General features: G+C 63.2%; 2 protein-coding genes across 2 annotated transcripts; both read right to left on the reverse strand.

The window, feature by feature from the left end:
* Positions 1–1,511: 1,511 nt before the first annotated feature.
* On the reverse strand, positions 1,512–7,275 carry LOC143158894 (T-cell activation Rho GTPase-activating protein-like). Its single transcript, XM_076335349.1, has 13 exons — positions 7,151–7,275; positions 5,630–5,714; positions 5,472–5,525; positions 5,084–5,150; positions 4,484–4,659; positions 4,132–4,293; positions 3,938–4,047; positions 3,575–3,770; positions 3,230–3,347; positions 2,786–2,931; positions 2,238–2,329; positions 1,981–2,151; positions 1,512–1,601 (listed from the first exon to the last, which is right to left on the reverse strand). Exons 1-13 carry the CDS (start codon positions 7,273–7,275, stop codon positions 1,577–1,579), a joined length of 1,527 nt encoding a protein of 508 aa, XP_076191464.1. The 3' UTR covers positions 1,512–1,576.
* A 1,507-nt stretch (positions 7,276–8,782) lies between these two features.
* On the reverse strand, positions 8,783–14,550 carry LOC143158895 (T-cell activation Rho GTPase-activating protein-like). The gene is made up of 13 exons (XM_076335350.1): positions 14,426–14,550; positions 12,905–12,989; positions 12,747–12,800; positions 12,355–12,421; positions 11,755–11,930; positions 11,403–11,564; positions 11,209–11,318; positions 10,846–11,041; positions 10,501–10,618; positions 10,057–10,202; positions 9,509–9,600; positions 9,252–9,422; positions 8,783–8,872 (listed from the first exon to the last, which is right to left on the reverse strand). The coding sequence occupies exons 1-13, from the start codon at positions 14,548–14,550 to the stop codon at positions 8,848–8,850; spliced, it is 1,527 nt and encodes a 508-aa protein (XP_076191465.1). The 3' UTR covers positions 8,783–8,847.
* Between the last annotated feature and the right edge of the window lie 275 nt (positions 14,551–14,825).

Here is a 14,825-nt window from a genome sequence, read left to right on the forward strand (position 1 = left end):
GCATCTCCACTTTGCTTAAGTGTTCTCTAATCTCATCCTCTGCCACCTGACGGTCTAGCCAGATCCTCTTGCACTAAGGGTGCCTCTCCTTTGCTCCAGCCTTTCCCCCAGGCCTCCGGGGCCTGGGATGTCTGCAGGCTGGTCTTGCTAGGACCGTCATGCCGCAGGAGGGTTGGCAGAACCTAGACCAGCCTGAAGGGCTGCCGTAGCCTAGTGAAGGCCAGGAGAGTTTTGAGAGGGAGCAGCGTAAGTCCCAAAATGTGACCCTATGATGAGCTTCATCATTACATCTCTTCAGAGCAGCTTGTATGGGGGGGCTATGTTTTGCATCGGTGCTGAAAAGAGCCTTGATAACCCAGGGATGCGTTAGTTTCTGCCGAGCAGTGCTTGCACAGCGCCAGGGGCTTTTCTGCTCCTCAGACTGCCCCGCCAGCGAGCAGGCTGGGGGTGCCCAAGACGCTGGGAGGGGACACAGCGGGGACATCTGACCCCCAGCTGACCAAAGGGAAATCCCACAGCATACGACGCCGTGCTCAGCAATAAAACTGGGGGTGGAGGTTGGCGGGGGCTGCCCTTGCTCGGGGACTGGCTGGGCATCGGTCGGTTGGTGGTGAGCCGTTGCTTTCTTGTGCATCACTTGTTGTTCTTGGGCTTCATTTTCCTCTCTCTCTCTCTCGTTTGTTGGTTTTCTTTTTCTTAGCATTTCTTTTTAAATTCTAAAACTCTCTTTACCTGAACCCACGACTTTCCTCCCTTTTACCCTTCCGATTCTCCCCCTGCATCCCACTGCGGAGGAGTGAGCGAGCGAGCGAGCGAGCGAGCGGCTGCGTGGTGCTGAGCTGCCGGCCAGGGTTAAACCACAGCAGCCTGTGAGCAAAATAGTTACCTACCGACGGTGAGAGTGCTCACCCTTCCTCCCCCGTCACGGTGCGGGCGTGCCCTCTGTCACGCCGGGATGCACAAAAGCCTCAGCAGTCCGGCTGCTGGTGGAGCCGCTTCAAAAGCTTTGTGGGTGAGCTGAGGCATTTCTACCGCCCAGCGTGGAAGTTGAGCTCTACCATTGCCGTGAGTTAGGGGGCTCTGAGGAAAGTGCCCGACAATCAGTGTGCAAGGAGGATGGCTGCAGGGGACAGCAAGCTGCAGGTGACGGTGGCTGCATAAGGACCTTTAGCCCTTCCTGGCCACCGTGCCCTGCCCACGTCTCGCCCTCGCTCTGACCTCATGGCGCTGCTCCTAGGAGGTACCCAAAACTCACCAGGACGTGGTCCTGGGCAACCTGCTCTAGGTGAGCCTGCTTGAGCAGATGTTGGGCCAGATGACCTCCACAGGTCCCTTCCAGCCTCCACCCTCCTGCGTGACTCTCTGCTCTGGTTTCACTCCTAAAGGCCCTCAGCTCAGCCCTGATGCCCGCTGGAAAGGATGCGGGGACAAGGGACGATCCCCAACTCCTCCCCGAGGAGTCATCACAAAACAACAGCTCCCCACTCCAGAATATCCTGTGGCAGACACAGTCAGGAGAGAGAAAAGAGCATTTTATTGTGGACTTCAACTGTGGGGGCCCAGGAGTCGCAGCGGTTCAGCCGGCGAACATGAATCGGCACCTGCAACGACAGAGTCAGAAAGCTCTGATAAATCCATAAAGGCAGGAAGAGGCAGGCCTTTTGTTCCCCTCTCTTTGGGGAACACAGGTTACGAGGAATTGCTCATGGCCCAGAGGAGAGACCTGGTGCTGGCATTGGCTACGGGATGGCTCTGGCGCCTTATCCCCATGGCTGATGCCCTTAGAGACCTGCGCGCGTGCAGAGACGCACAGTGCCCCTGTGCCACGCAGCAGGGCTCCATGGGGAGCTGCCATGGAGTTCTTTCCAAACCCTGCGCAGCACCATCCCTCGCCGCCCCTTGCCAGCGAGTTGGACTGACTTAGAGCAGCAGCAGCAGTGTTGAGAGGGAGAAAGGTGGGCAGCAGAGCCTGGCACACACCTGGGCTTCCTGACCTCCTGCGCCTTCCTGCGTCTTTTCGTTGGTCCGTCCCCCAGAACTTTTTCTCTCTTCCTCCTCTTCTTTTCCTCGCGGCTTTCACTCTCCTCTCCCCAGGCCTCTTTTCTCTTGCGGTTGCTTCTGTTTTCCTCGTGCTGGGGAGAGCCTGCAAACCTGTCCATCCCACAGGGGTATTAGTTAGGGAAAGCCACGATCCACTGGAGTCAGTTCCGATTTTAACCAAAGCGGGCTCATTTTACCTTCTCTCCTCTGAAAGGCTCGCCAGTTCTTCTGGGCGCCCCAGGGAGTCTGCCGCGCTCTGGGGGGCGCTTGGAGGCATAGCAACGGGTGCCTACAACAGAAACGTTGGAGTTGGCAGGTGGCAAGAGACGACCGGGAGCGGTAGGCGACTGTTTGCCAAATTGCCACCTTAGCTCTCCAGAGGAGATCCCTTTGGCTGGCTTGCATCGGCCACGTTTCGCACCGTCCCCCCGCCCCCCGCAAAATAGACCCCACGAAGCTCTGACGAAGTAGGACCTGAGCAAGACCCCTTTGAAGCTGACAGCTACTCCCCTCTGTCTTTCTGCAGGTATTTTGTGGGCGTTTTGTTTGATGAAGCACGTGCCCAGTGCATTGGAGAAACAACCTTGCCGGTTTTCCGTACTCTGTATCGTCCCGGGGGGTGGAGGAATAACCCAAACAGGCAGCAGCTCTGCTGCCAGGCAGAGGCAGAGCAGCGACTTGGCCTCATCAGAAACGCCCCTCCTACACCAGACACGCTGTCCCAGTGTCTGGGGAGCTGACATACCTCTCCCGTTTCAGACCCCACCACCGTCTCTCCCCCAGCTTCTTTGAGGACAGCGAGCAGAGAGGGGGGTGCATGCGGCAAGGCTTCTGCCTCACGCTCGCTGTCTGCTGTGGCTGCGGGGACACTTGGCTCTTCCAAACGCAGATCTAGAAAGAAAAAGCGTGTGCAGCAAAGTGACTTTGTGGAAGTAAAAAACAGCTCAAGCAAAACCCACCCGGAGCCCTACACCACTTCTGTGTTCAGCCCTCTGATGCCCTGTCTGCAGGCTTCAGCTCATCTTGCAGAGCAAACCGTTCATGCCCCGAGAGGCAGTGGCCAAACAGAGGCGACGGGACAAGCGGGGCTGAGAGGACAGCACTCGATGCCCAGCCCCGCCAGAAACCACGCTGAGGTTTCTGGCGTCGCAAGCCCCAGCCTGTCACAACCCTCGGTCCCTCCTCTTACCGCTGGATCTCTCCGTGGGGGCTGGCGACTCCTCGGCTGGTGGGCAGGAAAGGTCAGTTGTCTCCTCCCCAAAGACGTCCCTGCAGTTCTCCACCAGAAACTCCACCAGCACCTTCACCTGCACACATCAAACCCTTGGTCTCAACCCAGCTGCCTGAAAACGGACCGAGCAGCCTTTCCCACTCCTGAGCCTTGCCTCTGCGCAGAAGGCTGTGGCTGTGGGGCTGCTCTTCCAGGCAGCCACCCCAGCAGCATTTGCTCAAGGGAGGAGGCATCCAGAGACCCCTGAGCAGCCAAGCTCTGACGGGCCGGGAAGGCTGCAGCCGGCTGCTCAGTACAGCGTACCTTCTCAGCCACCTCCAGCATGGCCTCCAGCGGGAGCAGGTCCTCGTCGGCTGGGCTCAGCAGGTTGGGCCCCACGCAGATGGCCAGGTTGCTGCAGCTCATCCTGCTGGCGGACGCGTTGTGGCCGATGTGCTGGAGGAGGGACAGCAGCCGCTTCAGGAGGAGGAGGTTGGCTGCAGGCAACTTCTCGGCCACCCTGAGGGAACAGGAGCACAAGGTTCATAAAGCAGATGTTGCCCACAGCCGTCCCCCAGGCTTGCCCAGGGCCGGTGGGAGCCAGCGGCTGTCTTGCGCAGCTTTCCAGGTGCCCTCAGCCAGCGGTCAGGGCTCCTGCTCAACAGGCAGGCTGCTGCCCGCGCTTACGCTTTCAGCTCTGAGATCTTCTCCTCCTTGCTGGTCTTCTGCATCGCTGCCATCCAGTCCTCGTAGAGGTCGTTCACGAGGAGCTTGGAGGGGATGCTTCGGAGGAAGTCCTGCAAGGCCAAGGGCTCCAGCTGAGCCTTTGAACACTCCAGGCCAGCCAGGAGCTCCTCCAGCTGCAGGTCAGAAGCGCTCACCTTCAAGATGACGGCCAGCAGCAGCGCGGGCTGGCTTCCCAGGTCGACGTCTGCGCCGCGGTCCAGGGCCTCCCGCAGCTCCCGAAGCGCTGTCCCGCTGGCAGCTCTGCGGAATATCCCTTCTGTCGACGGCCCTTGCTGCTGCAGGACAGCCAGCAGCTCCTGCGGGAGAGGCAGGAGGCCAGTTGCTTGCCTGAGGAGCTGCCTTCCAACAGCGGTGGCCAGAGCTCTGCCCCAAACGTGGCTCCTTGCTGGGGGTGAAGAGCCCCGTCCCCGGAGCTCCTGGGGACACCCACCGCCTCTCCGGAGCAGCCGGAGGGAGGGCTGGGGACCCCTGTCCCGGGCGGCTTACCTGGATGGGCTGGGGCAGCGTGCCGTCCTCCCCGCAGAGGGCTGCCAGGGGCTGGCCGAAGAGCGCCCTGCTGCAGCCGGAGCCCGCCTGCCCTGGCGCCTGGGCAGCGGCCGGGGTCCGCCGCAGAGCAAAGGGCCAGGGCAGCCCCCTCCTCCTCCTCCCGCTGCTCCCTCCTGCTGCAAAGGAAAAGAGAGCAAGAGCCCGTCAATGGGGACCGCCAGGCCAGCGCTCCCGGAGCCTGCCCTGCCCTGCCCTGCCCTGCCTGCAGCGCGGTGCTGAGCGGTGCAGCAGGACGGGCAGGGAGCCAGCAGCTGGAACCACGGCTGCGGCTCAGCAGCTCCGGCACGGAGGCTCCTGAGAGCCGGCGTGCCACCGGGACAGCCTGGCCCAGCCCTCGCCCTGCCCTCCTCCAAGCTGTGGGCAGCAGCAGAGGCTCCGTGTCCCCGCAGAACCACGTCCAGCGGCCGCTGCCCAGCGGGTGTCCTTGCTCCTCCAGGTGACGTCCTCCCTTGGGCTGCCCAACCTGCATGGCGACACTCAAGGGACAAGTGAGCACAGCGCAGCCGGTTCCAGGAGGTTGCCTTTCTTTCCAAAACTCACCTGGTGAGCGGCAAAGTCCCCCTCTGTTGTCAGACGGGACCGTCGGAGGCCCTTGCTTGGGATCAGCCTGCAAGAACCAGGCTGCGCTTAGAGAGCTGCCCCGCAGCAGAAAGGGACACCGGCGAGCTGCCACCCGGCACCAGCAGCCTGAGCGCGACAGAGCTGGGACCCTCTGCCCTCCCGGGCTCTCTGCCCCGCGCGCCAGGTTTCCTCCCAGAGCCGCCAGCGAGGACGTGCCGGCGTTCCTGGTGGCTCCCCAACCCTCTCCGCTCCCCGCGTGGCAACGTGGGACCTTCCCTCCCTCCCTCCCACACAAGCTCACCCCACTCGCCGCACATCCCCGGCACCCCGGCACAGCCCGAGGCGGGTGGAAGGCAGCTATTCTCACCTCTGCCTGGCCCTCCATCAGCCTCTCCAGGCTCCTGGCGCTGAACGTCCTCCACTGGGCAAGAGAGAAGGAGTGGAAGAAGGTGAGCAGCGATGCCTCTGCTGCTCAGCTGGAGGACCAGTGCTGGGGGACAGAGCCCAGACCAGAGAGACACTCACGGCACGGCGGCGGCTCAGCTCCTTCTGCAGGAGTTTGAGCGATGGGAGACGGCTCACTCGGGCTCTCTTGGCTCCTTCTGGTGTCCTGTGCGCCGGGCAGGGACAGGGAGAGAGCTGGGTGAGCCCCAAGCCGCCTCTTCTCTCTTGTCAGGCAGCTCTGCCCGAGAGCTGCCCGCAGCCGCGGGGGCACCTCTCCCCAGCTGGGGAGCTGTGTTCCCCCATCCGGCTGCACCTGGAGCATCGCCCCGGCTTACCCCAGCAGCGTGCCCACCCACAGCTCCTTCCGCGCCCGGGAGCTGCAGAAAGAGAGGAGAAACCGCGTCAGCCCCCGCTGCCCCCCAGCCCGTGGGCAGAGGCGGGCGCCTGCACAGCCCTGCCCCGTGGGGAAGGACACGGGGCAGGACAAATCCCCGTGGGGCAGGACTCACCCAAAAGTGGCAACGCAGGAGCCGGTGGGCCAGATGAGGATGATGGAGGTCCTGTCCTCGCCGCTGCCTTCCTCCTCCTCTTCTTCTTCCTGCCCCGCCGCCTCCTTCCCGCCACTCACCACCCACAGCTGGTCCAGGGCCAGGCGCAGCTGTGGGCGCACGGTGGTGCCGCCACGTCTGCAGAGAGGAGAGGCAGGCAGTGAGCTGGAGGTGGCCTCCTTGGGGTCCCCCCGGGCAGAGCCCTGTCCCACACCTGCCCTTGGGACGGACCTTGGTGCATGCAGCACCAAGGTCCCGGGGCCTGGGGCTGGTGCCAGGGTGTCCCTGCCCTGGTCCCAGGGCCAGGGATGGGGGAAAGGCAGCTGGGCTCTGAGGGTCTTACTGCAACTTGGCGACCACCAGTTCCTCCTGGAGGAGGAGAAGGCGCCTCTCGCTCCTCTTGCGGCCCCGGCTCAGCCGCACGTCCGCGCTCAGCACCGGCTCGGTGTCGGTGAGAGCCTCCCTGCAGAGCAGAGAGCGGCAGGCATGAGAAGGGCTGCTGGTGCGGGGCCCGGCCGTGCCCGCGTGTCCCCGACCCCCAGGGAGAGCCCACCTGGAGCCGCAGCAGCAGTTGGCCTGGCCCATCCCGCCCGGGACTGGAGGACCGTCGCCGTGCACCAAGGACGCGGCTCAGCCGGCGACAGCGAGGATGGGAAGCGGGATGCCGGTGCCGGTGCTGGGGCAGCACTGCTTGGCCAGACCCTGCCTCCTCCCAGCGCTGCTCCGTGCCAGCACAGCTCCGTCCTGCTGTCTCTGGTGGCTGTTGGCTCCAACTGACCAACATTCCGACCCCAACGGAAACTGGGGGGGGCCCTGGGAGGGCCCTGGGGTGGGGGTTCTCTCCACTATGGCCATGTCTGCCTTGCACTGGGGAGCCCAGAGCAGGACACAGCAGAGGGGAAGGACCACCTCCCTCCGCCTGCTGGCAGTGCCCCTTGCCTTGGGCTTCACCGCTGGTTCCTGGCCTCCAACTAGCCTTGGTGCCACTGGTCACCACCCTCTGGGCCCGGCCGCTCAGCCAGTTGTCCATCCGCTGCACTGCTCATCAGCCCACGTGCCGTTTGCTTTCTTCCAGTCTTCAGGCACATCTCCCTTTTGGAGCGGCCGCACAAGGCCATCTGCCAGCTCCCTCAGCACTTGAGGGTGCACCCCGGCGGGGCCCGTCAGGGCCTTGTGCATCTCCACTTTGCTTAAGTGTTCTCTAATCTCATCCTCTGCCACCTGACGGTCTAGCCAGATCCTCTTGCACTAAGGGTGCCTCTCCTTTGCTCCAGCCTTTCCCCCAGGCCTCCGGGGCCTGGGATGTCTGCAGGCTGGTCTTGCTAGGACCGTCATGCCGCAGGAGGGTTGGCAGAACCTAGACCAGCCTGAAGGGCTGCCGTAGCCTAGTGAAGGCCAGGAGAGTTTTGAGAGGGAGCAGCGTAAGTCCCAAAATGTGACCCTATGATGAGCTTCATCATTACATCTCTTCAGAGCAGCTTGTATGGGGGGGCTATGTTTTGCATCGGTGCTGAAAAGAGCCTTGATAACCCAGGGATGCGTTAGTTTCTGCCGAGCAGTGCTTGCACAGCGCCAGGGGCTTTTCTGCTCCTCAGACTGCCCCGCCAGCGAGCAGGCTGGGGGTGCCCAAGACGCTGGGAGGGGACACAGCGGGGACATCTGACCCCCAGCTGACCAAAGGGAAATCCCACAGCATACGACGCCGTGCTCAGCAATAAAACTGGGGGTGGAGGTTGGCGGGGGCTGCCCTTGCTCGGGGACTGGCTGGGCATCGGTCGGTTGGTGGTGAGCCGTTGCTTTCTTGTGCATCACTTGTTGTTCTTGGGCTTCATTTTCCTCTCTCTCTCTCTCGTTTGTTGGTTTTCTTTTTCTTAGCATTTCTTTTTAAATTCTAAAACTCTCTTTACCTGAACCCACGACTTTCCTCCCTTTTACCCTTCCGATTCTCCCCCTGCATCCCACTGCGGAGGAGTGAGCGAGCGAGCGAGCGAGCGAGCGGCTGCGTGGTGCTGAGCTGCCGGCCAGGGTTAAACCACAGCAGCCTGTGAGCAAAATAGTTACCTACCGACGGTGAGAGTGCTCACCCTTCCTCCCCCGTCACGGTGCGGGCGTGCCCTCTGTCACGCCGGGATGCACAAAAGCCTCAGCAGTCCGGCTGCTGGTGGAGCCGCTTCAAAAGCTTTGTGGGTGAGCTGAGGCATTTCTACCGCCCAGCGTGGAAGTTGAGCTCTACCATTGCCGTGAGTTAGGGGGCTCTGAGGAAAGTGCCCGACAATCAGTGTGCAAGGAGGATGGCTGCAGGGGACAGCAAGCTGCAGGTGACGGTGGCTGCATAAGGACCTTTAGCCCTTCCTGGCCACCGTGCCCTGCCCACGTCTCGCCCTCGCTCTGACCTCATGGCGCTGCTCCTAGGAGGTACCCAAAACTCACCAGGACGTGGTCCTGGGCAACCTGCTCTAGGTGAGCCTGCTTGAGCAGATGTTGGGCCAGATGACCTCCACAGGTCCCTTCCAGCCTCCACCCTCCTGCGTGACTCTCTGCTCTGGTTTCACTCCTAAAGGCCCTCAACTCAGCCCTGATGCCCGCTGGAAAGGATGCGGGGACAAGGGACGATCCCCAACTCCTCCCCGAGGAGTCATCACAAAACAACAGCTCCCCACTCCAGAATATCCTGTGGCAGACACAGTCAGGAGAGAGAAAAGAGCATTTTATTGTGGACTTCAACTGTGGGGGCCCAGGAGTCGCAGCGGTTCAGCCGGCGAACATGAATCGGCACCTGCAACGACAGAGTCAGAAAGCTCTGATAAATCCATAAAGGCAGGAAGAGGCAGGCCTTTTGTTCCCCTCTCTTTGGGGAACACAGGTTACGAGGAATTGCTCATGGCCCAGAGGAGAGACCTGGTGCTGGCATTGGCTACGGGATGGCTCTGGCGCCTTATCCCCATGGCTGATGCCCTTAGAGACCTGCGCGCGTGCAGAGACGCACAGTGCCCCTGTGCCACGCAGCAGGGCTCCATGGGGAGCTGCCATGGAGTTCTTTCCAAACCCTGCGCAGCACCATCCCTCGCCGCCCCTTGCCAGCGAGTTGGACTGACTTAGAGCAGCAGCAGCAGTGTTGAGAGGGAGAAAGGTGGGCAGCAGAGCCTGGCACACACCTGGGCTTCCTGACCTCCTGCGCCTTCCTGCGTCTTTTCGTTGGTCCGTCCCCCAGAACTTTTTCTCTCTTCCTCCTCTTCTTTTCCTCGCGGCTTTCACTCTCCTCTCCCCAGGCCTCTTTTCTCTTGCGGTTGCTTCTGTTTTCCTCGTGCTGGGGAGAGCCTGCAAACCTGTCCATCCCACAGGGGTATTAGTTAGGGAAAGCCACGATCCACTGGAGTCAGTTCCGATTTTAACCAAAGCGGGCTCATTTTACCTTCTCTCCTCTGAAAGGCTCGCCAGTTCTTCTGGGCGCCCCAGGGAGTCTGCCGCGCTCTGGGGGGCGCTTGGAGGCATAGCAACGGGTGCCTACAACAGAAACGTTGGAGTTGGCAGGTGGCAAGAGACGACCGGGAGCGGTAGGCGACTGTTTGCCAAATTGCCACCTTAGCTCTCCAGAGGAGATCCCTTTGGCTGGCTTGCATCGGCCACGTTTCGCACCGTCCCCCCGCCCCCCGCAAAATAGACCCCACGAAGCTCTGACGAAGTAGGACCTGAGCAAGACCCCTTTGAAGCTGACAGCTACTCCCCTCTGTCTTTCTGCAGGTATTTTGTGGGCGTTTTGTTTGATGAAGCACGTGCCCAGTGCATTGGAGAAACAACCTTGCCGGTTTTCCGTACTCTGTATCGTCCCGGGGGGTGGAGGAATAACCCAAACAGGCAGCAGCTCTGCTGCCAGGCAGAGGCAGAGCAGCGACTTGGCCTCATCAGAAACGCCCCTCCTACACCAGACACGCTGTCCCAGTGTCTGGGGAGCTGACATACCTCTCCCGTTTCAGACCCCACCACCGTCTCTCCCCCAGCTTCTTTGAGGACAGCGAGCAGAGAGGGGGGTGCATGCGGCAAGGCTTCTGCCTCACGCTCGCTGTCTGCTGTGGCTGCGGGGACACTTGGCTCTTCCAAACGCAGATCTAGAAAGAAAAAGCGTGTGCAGCAAAGTGACTTTGTGGAAGTAAAAAACAGCTCAAGCAAAACCCACCCGGAGCCCTACACCACTTCTGTGTTCAGCCCTCTGATGCCCTGTCTGCAGGCTTCAGCTCATCTTGCAGAGCAAACCGTTCATGCCCCGAGAGGCAGTGGCCAAACAGAGGCGACGGGACAAGCGGGGCTGAGAGGACAGCACTCGATGCCCAGCCCCGCCAGAAACCACGCTGAGGTTTCTGGCGTCGCAAGCCCCAGCCTGTCACAACCCTCGGTCCCTCCTCTTACCGCTGGATCTCTCCGTGGGGGCTGGCGACTCCTCGGCTGGTGGGCAGGAAAGGTCAGTTGTCTCCTCCCCAAAGACGTCCCTGCAGTTCTCCACCAGAAACTCCACCAGCACCTTCACCTGCACACATCAAACCCTTGGTCTCAACCCAGCTGCCTGAAAACGGACCGAGCAGCCTTTCCCACTCCTGAGCCTTGCCTCTGCGCAGAAGGCTGTGGCTGTGGGGCTGCTCTTCCAGGCAGCCACCCCAGCAGCATTTGCTCAAGGGAGGAGGCATCCAGAGACCCCTGAGCAGCCAAGCTCTGACGGGCCGGGAAGGCTGCAGCCGGCTGCTCAGTACAGCGTACCTTCTCAGCCACCTCCAGCATGGCCTCCAGCGGGAGCAGGTCCTCGTCGGCTGGGCTCAGCAGGTTGGGCCCCACGCAGATGGCCAGGTTGCTGCAGCTCATCCTGCTGGCGGACGCGTTGTGGCCGATGTGCTGGAGGAGGGACAGCAGCCGCTTCAGGAGGAGGAGGTTGGCTGCAGGCAACTTCTCGGCCACCCTGAGGGAACAGGAGCACAAGGTTCATAAAGCAGATGTTGCCCACAGCCGTCCCCCAGGCTTGCCCAGGGCCGGTGGGAGCCAGCGGCTGTCTTGCGCAGCTTTCCAGGTGCCCTCAGCCAGCGGTCAGGGCTCCTGCTCAACAGGCAGGCTGCTGCCCGCGCTTACGCTTTCAGCTCTGAGATCTTCTCCTCCTTGCTGGTCTTCTGCATCGCTGCCATCCAGTCCTCGTAGAGGTCGTTCACGAGGAGCTTGGAGGGGATGCTTCGGAGGAAGTCCTGCAAGGCCAAGGGCTCCAGCTGAGCCTTTGAACACTCCAGGCCAGCCAGGAGCTCCTCCAGCTGCAGGTCAGAAGCGCTCACCTTCAAGATGACGGCCAGCAGCAGCGCGGGCTGGCTTCCCAGGTCGACGTCTGCGCCGCGGTCCAGGGCCTCCCGCAGCTCCCGAAGCGCTGTCCCGCTGGCAGCTCTGCGGAATATCCCTTCTGTCGACGGCCCTTGCTGCTGCAGGACAGCCAGCAGCTCCTGCGGGAGAGGCAGGAGGCCAGTTGCTTGCCTGAGGAGCTGCCTTCCAACAGCGGTGGCCAGAGCTCTGCCCCAAACGTGGCTCCTTGCTGGGGGTGAAGAGCCCCGTCCCCGGAGCTCCTGGGGACACCCACCGCCTCTCCGGAGCAGCCGGAGGGAGGGCTGGGGACCCCTGTCCCGGGCGGCTTACCTGGATGGGCTGGGGCAGCGTGCCGTCCTCCCCGCAGAGGGCTGCCAGGGGCTGGCCGAAGAGCGCCCTGCTGCAGCCGGAGCCCGCCTGCCCTGGCGCCTGGGCAGCGGCCGGGGTCCGCCGCAGAGCAAAGGGCCAGGGCAGCCCCCTCCTCCTCCTCCCGCTGCTCCCTCCTGCTGCAAAGGAAAAGAGAGCAAGAGCCCGTCAATGGGGACCGCCAGGCCAGCGCTCCCGGAGCCTGCCCTGCCCTGCCCTGCCCTGCCTGCAGCGCGGTGCTGAGCGGTGCAGCAGGACGGGCAGGGAGCCAGCAGCTGGAACCACGGCTGCGGCTCAGCAGCTCCGGCACGGAGGCTCCTGAGAGCCGGCGTGCCACCGGGACAGCCTGGCCCAGCCCTCGCCCTGCCCTCCTCCAAGCTGTGGGCAGCAGCAGAGGCTCCGTGTCCCCGCAGAACCACGTCCAGCGGCCGCTGCCCAGCGGGTGTCCTTGCTCCTCCAGGTGACGTCCTCCCTTGGGCTGCCCAACCTGCATGGCGACACTCAAGGGACAAGTGAGCACAGCGCAGCCGGTTCCAGGAGGTTGCCTTTCTTTCCAAAACTCACCTGGTGAGCGGCAAAGTCCCCCTCTGTTGTCAGACGGGACCGTCGGAGGCCCTTGCTTGGGATCAGCCTGCAAGAACCAGGCTGCGCTTAGAGAGCTGCCCCGCAGCAGAAAGGGACACCGGCGAGCTGCCACCCGGCACCAGCAGCCTGAGCGCGACAGAGCTGGGACCCTCTGCCCTCCCGGGCTCTCTGCCCCGCGCGCCAGGTTTCCTCCCAGAGCCGCCAGCGAGGACGTGCCGGCGTTCCTGGTGGCTCCCCAACCCTCTCCGCTCCCCGCGTGGCAACGTGGGACCTTCCCTCCCTCCCTCCCTCCCACACAAGCTCACCCCACTCGCCGCACATCCCCGGCACCCCGGCACAGCCCGAGGCGGGTGGAAGGCAGCCATTCTCACCTCTGCCTGGCCCTCCATCAGCCTCTCCAGGCTCCTGGCGCTGAACGTCCTCCACTGGGCAAGAGAGAAGGAGTGGAAGAAGGTGAGCAGCGATGCCTCTGCTGCTCAGCTGGAGGACCAGTGCTGGGGGACAGAGCCCAGACCAGAGAGACACTCACGGCACGGCGGCGGCTCAGCTCCTTCTGCAGGAGTTTGAGCGATGGGAGACGGCTCACTCGGGCTCTCTTGGCTCCTTCTGGTGTCCTGTGCGCCGGGCAGGGACAGGGAGAGAGCTGGGTGAGCCCCAAGCCACCTCTTCTCTCTTGTCAGGCAGCTCTGCCCAAGAGCTGCCCGCAGCCGCGGGGGCACCTCTCCCCAGCTGGGGAGCTGTGTTCCCCCATCCGGCTGCACCTGGAGCATCGCCCCGGCTTACCCCAGCAGCGTGCCCACCCACAGCTCCTTCCGCGCCCGGGAGCTGCAGAAAGAGAGGAGAAACCGCGTCAGCCCCCGCTGCCCCCCAGCCCGTGGGCAGAGGCGGGCGCCTGCACAGCCCTGCCCCGTGGGGAAGGACACGGGGCAGGACAAATCCCCGTGGGGCAGGACTCACCCAAAAGTGGCAACGCAGGAGCCGGTGGGCCAGATGAGGATGATGGAGGTCCTGTCCTCGCCGCTGCCTTCCTCCTCCTCTTCTTCTTCCTGCCCCGCCGCCTCCTTCCCGCCGCTCACCACCCACAGCTGGTCCAGGGCCAGGCGCAGCTGTGGGCGCACGGTGGTGCCGCCACGTCTGCAGAGAGGAGAGGCAGGCAGTGAGCTGGAGGTGGCCTCCTTGGGGTCCCCCCGGGCAGAGCCCTGTCCCACACCTGCCCTTGGGACGGACCTTGGTGCATGCAGCACCAAGGTCCCGGGGCCTGGGGCTGGTGCCAGGGTGTCCCTGCCCTGGTCCCAGGGCCAGGGATGGGGGAAAGGCAGCTGGGCTCTGAGGGTCTTACTGCAACTTGGCGACCACCAGTTCCTCCTGGAGGAGGAGAAGGCGCCTCTCGCTCCTCTTGCGGCCCCGGCTCAGCCGCACGTCCGCGCTCAGCACCGGCTCGGTGTCGGTGAGAGCCTCCCTGCAGAGCAGAGAGCGGCAGGCATGAGAAGGGCTGCTGGTGCGGGGCCCGGCCGTGCCCGCGTGTCCCCGACCCCCAGGGAGAGCCCACCTGGAGCCGCAGCAGCAGTTGGCCTGGCCCATCCCGCCCGGGACTGGAGGACCGTCGCCGTGCACCAAGGACGCGGCTCAGCCGGCGACAGCGAGGATGGGAAGCGGGATGCCGGTGCCGGTGCTGGGGCAGCACTGCTTGGCCAGACCCTGCCTCCTCCCAGCGCTGCTCCGTGCCAGCACAGCTCCGTCCTGCTGTCTCTGGTGGCTGTTGGCTCCAACTGACCAACATTCCGACCCCAACGGAAACTGGGGGGGGCCCTGGGAGGGCCCTGGGGTGGGGGTTCTCTCCACTATGGCCATGTCTGCCTTGCACTGGGGAGCCCAGAGCAGGACACAGCAGAGGGGAAGGACCACCTCCCTCCGCCTGCTGGCAGTGCCCCTTGCCTTGGGCTTCACCGCTGGTTCCTGGCCTCCAACTAGCCTTGGTGCCACTGGTCACCACCCTCTGGGCCCGGCCGCTCAGCCAGTTGTCCATCCGCTGCACTGCTCATCAGCCCACGTGCCGTTTGCTTTCTTCCAGTCTTCAGGCACATCTCCCTTTTGGAGCGGCCGCACAAGGCCATCTGCCAGCTCCCTCAGCACTTGAGGGTGCACCCCGGCGGGGCCCGTCAGGGCCTTGTGCATCTCCACTTTGCTTAAGTGTTCTCTAATCTCATCCTCTGCCACCTGACGGTCTAGCCAGATCCTCTTGCACTAAGGGTGCCTCTCCTTTGCTCCAGCCTTTCCCCCAGGCCTCCGGGGCCTGGGATGTCTGCAGGCTGGTCTTGCTAGGACCGTCATGCCGCAGGAGGGTTGGCAGAACCTAGACCAGCCTGAAGGGCTGCCGTAGCCTAGTGAAGGCCAGGAGAGTTTTATGAGGGAAAAAAATAATTCCCTAAGAATGTGACTGTATGATGAGT

Source organism: Aptenodytes patagonicus, chromosome 3 (genome assembly GCF_965638725.1).
Source record: "Aptenodytes patagonicus chromosome 3, bAptPat1.pri.cur, whole genome shotgun sequence".
Lineage (NCBI taxonomy): Eukaryota > Metazoa > Chordata > Aves > Sphenisciformes > Spheniscidae > Aptenodytes > Aptenodytes patagonicus.

What these genes read in the sequence shown, in the direction of transcription:
- LOC143158894 (XM_076335349.1), bottom strand. Translation starts at nt 7,275, where the DNA reads ATGCACAAGGCCCTGACGGGCCCCGCCGGGGTGCACCCTCAAGTGCTG. An exon ending in TGCTGGAGGTGGCTGAGAAG is followed by an intron (nt 3,348 to 3,574) that starts GTACGCTGTACT and finishes TGATGTGTGCAG; the next exon opens with GTGAAGGTGCTGGTGGAGTT. An exon ending in CAGGAGGTCAGGAAGCCCAG is followed by an intron (nt 1,602 to 1,980) that starts GTGTGTGCCAGG and finishes CTGTCGTTGCAG; the next exon opens with GTGCCGATTCATGTTCGCCG.
- LOC143158895 (XM_076335350.1), bottom strand. Translation starts at nt 14,550, where the DNA reads ATGCACAAGGCCCTGACGGGCCCCGCCGGGGTGCACCCTCAAGTGCTG. An exon ending in TGCTGGAGGTGGCTGAGAAG is followed by an intron (nt 10,619 to 10,845) that starts GTACGCTGTACT and finishes TGATGTGTGCAG; the next exon opens with GTGAAGGTGCTGGTGGAGTT. An exon ending in CAGGAGGTCAGGAAGCCCAG is followed by an intron (nt 8,873 to 9,251) that starts GTGTGTGCCAGG and finishes CTGTCGTTGCAG; the next exon opens with GTGCCGATTCATGTTCGCCG.